The sequence below is a fragment of the Tupaia chinensis genome, unplaced genomic scaffold (assembly GCF_000334495.1).
Source record: "Tupaia chinensis unplaced genomic scaffold, TupChi_1.0 Scaffold138060_1, whole genome shotgun sequence".
Lineage (NCBI taxonomy): Eukaryota > Metazoa > Chordata > Mammalia > Scandentia > Tupaiidae > Tupaia > Tupaia belangeri.
Window position 1 is genome coordinate 1,815,912 of NW_006197961.1, and position 7,824 is coordinate 1,823,735.

The following is a 7,824-nucleotide window of genomic DNA, read 5'->3' on the forward strand; positions in this document are numbered from 1 at the left end:
AGGCCAGCTGTCTCAGCGCACAATAGCCCCGCCGCCCGCCTGGAGCCGGCTGCAGGGCTCATCCGCGTGGGGGCTGCCCGGCCCCTTCCTCTGCCATTGTCTCCCAGCCGGGGGCATCCTGTTATGCCCCCCTCCACCCGAACACCCCATCTGACCCTGCGCCTCCGGTGGAGGTTTTTGAGGGTGCTGGGCATGAGCTGGTAGCAGCAAAAGCCTGGGGCAGGAACTTGGGGTTCCTTAGGGTCTCCCTCCGCACCACCGAGGGCAATGAGGAGGTACCCAGCTCTGAGATCATGCTAAGAGCTGGGACTCTTCTGTTTTCCTGCGCGCAGCCGCTCCCAGCTACACCCCTGCAGCGCACTCACTCCCTTAGGGGCCCGGCAGGCACCCGGAGAAGTTCCCACCAGGTCACAGATGGGGAAACTGAGGCCGGGAGAGGTCGCATCACCCTACCAAGACCACGCCGTCGGAGAGGGGAGGAGGGATAGTTGGCCTGAACCTTGTTATATGAGATGGGAGGGCACTGAGCCAGTAGACGGGCTTAGCGATGATGTCACTGGACTCCCTCACGGCCCACTGTAGTTCGAGTCCCGGACCCGGTGACTTGAAAATCATGCTGGGTGCGTGTGCGTCCATGCCCACAATCCCAGGAGGAGAATGGAGGAGAAGGGATTGCGGCGTGGCAATCCCCGCTGGAGGGTGATTTCTCGCTTTCTATCTCTGTCTCTCTCTTCTGCAAGCGGACGTGCCCTATACTAATAATTTAAAAAAATTTAAAAAAGTGTGTTCTGTGACACCCAGCATGTCATGACGCTGCTTTGTGCAGTTTCCCCAAAACGGAAATCATATTTCAAGGGGCCAGTAGGTGGCGTGGTGGTTAAGGGCGCTGGACTTCCACATGGTTGACCATGGTTTGAATCCCGGACCCGGCAGTTTGCTTTCTCACTTTCCTTGTCTCTCTCTCTCTCTTGCCTTCATTCTCTCTCTCTGTCTCTCTCTGGTCAAATTAAAATAAATAAATAGATAAGGTTAAATAAAATAATTCTTGGGACCAGCAGTTAGCGTAGTGGCTATGTCACTGGACTCCCATGTGGTCAACCGCGGTTCAAGTCCCGGACTTGGTGGCTTAAAACTCACACTGGGTACGTGTGCATGCGTGCCCAAGATCCCAAGAGGAGAACGGAGGAGAAGGGATTGTGGCGTGGCCATCCCCCCCGGGAAGGGTGATTTCTTGCTTTCTGTCTCTCTGTCTCTCTCTGTCCCTCCAGCAAATGCACACGCTCTACAGCAAAAATCTCTCTCTCTTTTTAAAATTTTTATTTATTTATTTATTTTTTGAGAGGTTTTTGCTATAGGGCGTGTGCACTTGCCAGGCACTAGTTTGACAGTGTTGCAACTACAATAATAACAATAATAAATGATGCTTATTTTATTTAAGTTCTTTTTTTCCTTAGGAATTATTTATTTCACTTTATTTATTTATTTATTTTAATTTGGTCAGAGAGGGACAGAGAGAGAGAGAAGGAGAGAGAGGGAGAGAGGGAAAGTGAGAAAGCAAAACCCTCAGGCCCGGGGCTCAAACTGCGTTCCACCATGTGGGAGTCCAGCCCCCTTAACCACCGTGCCACTACTGGCCCCCTAATAATACATGATATTAATAACACTCTCATTATTGGTTGAATAATCCCGTCTCAGCCACTTCTGAACTGAGCACCTCCAACCAGTGGCCCGACCCTCCAGGTGTCAGCTTCCTGGACACAGACCATGACGTCTAGAAGTTGTCAGTTAGGTCAGCCGGGCTGGGACGTCAGGGCAGAGAGAGGAGGGGGTCGCGCAGTCACCCAGCAGGGCGCAGATCTGGGAGCCTCAGAGAGATTTCCCGCAGGGACATTGCATGTGCAATTATGGAGTTGTCCTTGTCCTCAAAGCAGGCTCTGAGCTGGCACTGCACAGTGACAAGAGGGACAAGCTTCGTAGGCCATCAAATCCCAGCCACAGTGGCTTGCAAGACACCCCTGGTGTGGCTGCATGCATGCTCCAAACGTGGTCAAAGCGACTGGATCCCACACGGCTGACTGCATGGTTCAAGTCCCAGGCCCAGCGGCTTGAGAAACATGCTGGGCACATGTGCGTGTGTGCCCGAAATCCTGAAATGAGGGAGGACTATGGGACCAGCAAGTGGCGTGGTGGTTAAAGGTGCTGGATTCCCACATGGCGGAGCGCAGTTCAAGTCCCAGATCTGGCAGCTTGCTCTCTCCCTTTCCCTCTCTCTCTCTCTCTCTCTGGTTAAATCGAAGTAATAACAGATCCTGAGATGTATACTGAACTTAAGCCATGAAATAATTGCTTCCCTTGACCAAAATTTTTGAAGATTTTTCTTCTGAGACTTCCCCCTCCAGGATCATTTCTAGAAAGGCACAAACCCAGGCCAGGCCCATCCTGAGATGGATATCAGCCTCACTTGCTATTGAGCGTATTTAGATTAATTAAGATCTTTAGTGAATCGGGACCAGCAGTTAGCCTAATGGCTATGTCGCTGGACTCCCATGTAGTTGACCGCAGTTCAAGTCCTGGACCCGGTGGCTTAAACTCACACCGGGCGTGTGTGCGTGCGTGCCCAAGATCCCGAGAGGAGAATGGAGGAGAAGGGATTGCGGCATGGCCATTCCCCCTGGGGGATGATTTCTCGCTTTCTGTCTCTCTGTCTCTCTCTGTCTGTCTGGCAAGCACACATGCCCTATAGCAAAAATCTCTCCAAAACAAAAACTGGAAGAAAAGGAAAAATTGAAAGAGCCCAGCAGGGGGCGTGGTGGTGAAGGGGCTGGATTCCCATGTTGCCGACCACAGTTGGAGTTCTGGACCCATCGGCTTGAGGTCATGCTGGGCGCGTGTGCACGCATGCCCAAGATCCCAAGGGGCGAATGGAGAAGGGATGGTGGCGTGGCCGTCCCTCCTGGGGGTGATTTCTCTGTCTCTCTCTGGCAAGCGTACGATCCTCTATGACAAACACCTAAACAAAGACAAAATAGAAATCAACCCACTCAGGGTTGGGAGGTGCTGAGAATGGGAGGGTTTACATTTTGGACATAGGCCCATGTCAAGGGATGTTTGAGAAAAAAAAAACCTGCAGAAAGGGGCTGGCAGGTGGTGTGGTGGTTAGGGCTCTGGACTCCCACATGGCCAACTCTGGTTTGAGTCGCAGACCCGGTGGCTTACTTTCTCACTTTCTCTCTCTTTCATCAAGTTAAAAAAAAATAAAATAGGGACCAGCAGGTAGCATGATAGTTAAGGGCACTGGACTCCCACATGGCTGACCATGGTTCAAGTCCCAGACCTGGCAGCTTGCCTTCTCTCCTCTCTGTCCCTCTCTGGTCAAATTAAAATAAATAAATACAGTTAAATAAAGTAATTCTTAAAAATTAAATAAAATAAAAAAATAAAACACATAATTCTTGGGGTGGCACGGTAGTTAAGAGTGCTGGACTCCTACATGGCTGTCAGTGTTCGAGTCCCGACCTGGCGGCTTGCTTTCTCACCCTCCCTCTCTGTTGTTCTCTGGCAAACTCATGTGAAAATAATAAATAGATAAATAAAATAATAAAATAATTCTTTTTTTTTTTTGGAGAGATTTTCACTGTAGGGCGCGTGCGCTCGCCAGACAGACAGAGAGAGACATAGAGACAGAAAGCGAGAAATCACCCCCCAGGGGGGATGGCCACGCCGCAATCCCTTCTCCTCCATTCTCCTCTCGGGATCTTGGGCACGCACGCACACGCGCCCGGCGTGAGATTTAAGCCACCGGGTCCGGGACACGAACCACGGTCGACTACGTGGGAGTCCAGCGACATAGTCATTATGCTAACTGCTGGTTCCCAAATAAAATAATTCTTAAAAAAAAACCACCCAGATCTCAAAATCTTAAAAAAAAAAAAAATAACTGAAGGAGAAGATGGAGGGAACCCTGAGGTTTCTTGCCAAGAGAGATTGAAGCAGAGTCGAGGGTCTATGCAAAGACCCTGAGGTCGGACTGTGCCGCGTGTCTTCAAGGAAAACTGGAGTGGAGTGATTGAGAGGAAGAACGGGACGAGAGGGTGACAGGGCAGAATGTGCAGGACCCAGGGGACTACGGGAAAGACTTGGATCTTTGCTCTGAGTAAGGTGGGAGCCATGGAGGGTTCTTGAGCGGAAGAGTTTTGTGCCTGACTCAGGCGTACACTGGGGAACAGGTCGTGTAGACCAGGCATGGGGGAACCAGGTTGGCTAGACCAGGGAGGGGCCCTGTGAGAGGAGAAGTAGGAGGACTCTGGGTTTATTTGAAGGCACAGCCCTGGGACTTGCTGACAGCCCAGATTATGGGCTGTGGAGGAGGAATAGGGACCCGCTCTCCTCCTGCCTTCCTCACGGGGACAGCAAACATCGCCACACCTTGGCTGCCACAGTGCCACAGGGTTGACTGGTTCCTGGGTCTGCCTGTGCATGTCAGGCACACGCGTGTCCATGAGCCTGGCTGGCTGACAGCCTGGGGCGGGGATCCTGGTGCAGTAAGACCCCGATGAGAATCTAAGAAAATAATCTCGGGTTGGCCTTGTGGCTTAGTGGTTAAGGGAGCAGAATCCACATGGCTGACCACGGTTCAAATCCCTGCCCTCGGGGCTTGAAAAACACACCTGGCTGGGATGAGCAGATGGCATAATGGTTACGTCACTGGGCTCCCACATAGTAAATGGCGGTTCGAGTCCCGGACCCAGCATCTTAAAACTCACGCCATTACACCAACTGCTGGTCCCTCAATAAAATAATTCCTTAAAAAAAAAAAAGAAAAGGTACATGGGCCAGCAGGTGGAATGGTGGTTGGGGCACTAGACATACCCACGTGGCTGACCACGGTTCAAGACCCGGCCCTGGTGGCTTTCTCACTTTCTCTTCTCTCTCTGGTCAAATTAAATGAATGAATAAATAAAGAAAATAAAATAATTAGTTTAAAAAAGTACAAATTTATTACAAAAAAAAAAAAAAAAAACCTCCAGGGCCAGCAGGTGGCGTGGGGTTGGACTTCTACCTGGCTGACTGCAGTTCAAGACCTGGACCTGGCAGCTTGCTTTTTCATTCTCCCTCTCTCTGTCTCTCTGTCTCTCTCTGGTGAGCACCCATGCCCTGTAACAAATTTAAAAATTAGGATAAATAAAGTTAAATAAATCCCCAAACTTCAAGTCCTTTTTCTTTCTTTTTCATGCATTCACACATGCCCAGTGTGATTTCTAAGCCACCCGGTCTGGGACTCGAACCTCTCAGTTGGCCGTATGGGACTGAGCCACCTTAACTTCCATGTCAGTGGCTGGCCCACGCCTGTTTTTCTTTATTTTTTTTTTTTACATTTTATTTATTCATTCATTTATTTTAATTTGACCAGAGAAAGACAGACAGACAGAGAGAAGGAAAGTGAGAAAGCAAGCCACCGGGTCCAGGACTTGAACTGTGGTCAGCCATGTGGGAATGTCCAGCGCCTTAGCCACCACGCCACCTGCTGGCCCCAACACGCCTGTTTTTTTTGTTGTTGTTGTCCTGCTATGATCCCAGTTGGTTAGGCATTCTAATCCCCATTCAACAGACAGGAAAACTGAGTCCCAGGGAGGCCAGACCAGAACACATCCCAGGGGAGAAGGTAAGACAGAGGTTCCCGGATGACGCCCTGGAATGCGGGCGGCGCCCCCCACGTCTCCCGGAGTTTTGAGACACCAGCTGCCTGGCTGACGTGCCAGTCTGTGTAGAGGGGACATGGGACCCTGGGCTTTCAGCCTTCTGAGGTCCTGGTCCTCCTCCTCCCAGATTCCTAGGTGCACACTACCCTCCCCAGCGTCCCCCCGGCACCCCCGGGACCTCCGTTAGCTGTGCGAGTCGCCAGTGCCTCAGTTCCCCCCTCTGTAAAATGGGATTCAGCGTTTCGGGAAATAGATGAGTTAAAACAGGAAAAGCAGGTCCAGTCGTATTTAGTGCAGACAAAATGCATTACAAACAACAGTGTCTTTAAAAATGAGAAGACGCGGAACCAGCAGTTAGCGTCATGGCTATGTTGCTGGACTCCCACGTAGTCGACCGCGGTTCGCGTCTCGGACCCGGTGGCTTAAATCTCACGCTGGGCGCGTGTGCGTGCGTGCCCAAGATCCCGAGAGGAGAATGGAGGAGAAGGGATTGCGGCGTGACCATCCCCCCTGGGGGGTGATGTCTCGCTTTCTGTCTCTCTGTCTGTCTGGCGAGCGCACGTGCCCTATAGCGAAAACCTCTCCAAAAAAAAAAAAAAAAATGATAAGATGATGGGACCAACCAGGTGGCCTGGTGGTTAGGGTAGCGGGATCCCCCATGACTGACTGTGTGGTTCGAGTCCCAGACCTGGCGGGCAGCTTGAAAAACACACCAGGCGTGTATGCGTGCCCCAGATCCTGAGAGGAGACTAGAGACGGGATTGCAACATGGCCATCCTCCCTGGGAGGGTGATGTCTCACTTTCTCCTTTCTCTGTCTCTCGCTCTGTCTCTCTCCGGCAAGAGCATGTGCCCCATAGGAAATTATAAAAAAAATTAAAAAAATTAAAAAAGCCTGAGAACGATTAGATGGCTCGAGAGACAAGCCAGTCTTGTGATGTATTCCAAAAGAACACGACCTCCTGTCACATGGCTATCTTTCTTTTTTCTTTTCTTTTTTTTTTGGAGAGGTTTTCACTATAGGGTGTGTGCGCTCACCAGACAGACAGAGAGAGACAGAGAGACAGAAAGCGAGAAATCACCCCCCATGGGAGATGGCCACGCCGCAATCCCTTCTCCTCCATTCTCCTCGTGGGACCTTGGGCACGCACGCACACGCGCCCGGCGTGAGTTTAAGCCACCGGGTCCGGGACTCGAACCGCGGTCGACTACATGGGAGTCCAGCGACATATCCATTACGCTAACTGCTGGTCCCACATGGCTTTCTTATTAACAGTGTCCACGAACTATTGAAAGAGTGCAAGAAAAAGATACAGAAAATTCCAGCCCAGAGAGACCAGGATGGTGGTAGCCCCATACCCTAGGGGTTCTCTTCCCGGCACCTGCTTGGCATCCCTGAAAGGCCCGTTGGCCCTTCCCCAGGTCCTGTCGGGATTGCTGGCCTCTCTCTGCCTCAGTTTCCCTGCTGGAGAGTGGGCTGGGCAGGTACCACCCTGCTGGACTCGTGTGGGGTAACTCAGGTCTGCAGCTCAGGGAGCTATAATATTTCTGACGTGTCCCTCCCTCCCTGCTCAGATCAGTGCCCACCTCAAGCAGGCCCTGGGCCTCCCTCCCTCATCTCCCTGCCCTCATTTCCCTCCCCCGGGTCAGCGCCGTGCCTAAGAGGGGGCCAGAGACGTAGCCAGACGTTCCATGGTGGAAGGGCAGCCTAGGATTTGCAAGCAGGTAGCTCTCCTCGGCCGCTGAGCGGGCTGCGTTTGTGAGCGTGTGTGTGTGCACAGTGCGTGTGTGTGTATGTGTGTGTGTGCCCCGGGTGTATGTTTTTGCTGCACTTTCCTGTTAGTTTCCAGCTGCCCCGCCAGTTCCGGGGAGGGCCCTGGGCCAGCGGCTGTCACCCCCACCCCCACTTCATAAAGGCAGGGCCGGGGGACGGCCTGCACAGCTGCCCGGTGGTGGCGGAGGAGAAGGGACAGCCCTCTCTCCACTCCGACTTCCCGCCTCTCCTGCGGACAGCCCGGGACCATGGCAGGCGTCCTGTGGGACATCGGTGTCGGTAAGAACTTTGGGACCCCTGTGGGGAGGGACGAGGGGGCCCTGGCAGGACCCCGAGGCTGAGGCATCCCTGG

General features: G+C 52.3%; 1 protein-coding gene across 3 annotated transcripts in view; it reads left to right on the top strand.

Annotated features, from left to right (window-relative positions):
* Positions 1-7,599: 7,599 nt before the first annotated feature.
* The window catches only part of ADGRE5 (adhesion G protein-coupled receptor E5), a gene marked incomplete at its 3' end in the record, with an annotated part of 25,786 nt that continues 25,561 nt past the window's right edge, over positions 7,600-7,824 (top strand). For all 3 annotated transcript variants that reach the window (XM_014592633.2, XM_027776784.1, XM_014592634.2), the window contains 1 exon segment: positions 7,600-7,751. In XM_014592633.2, the coding sequence (XP_014448119.1) occupies positions 7,721-7,751 (31 nt within the window).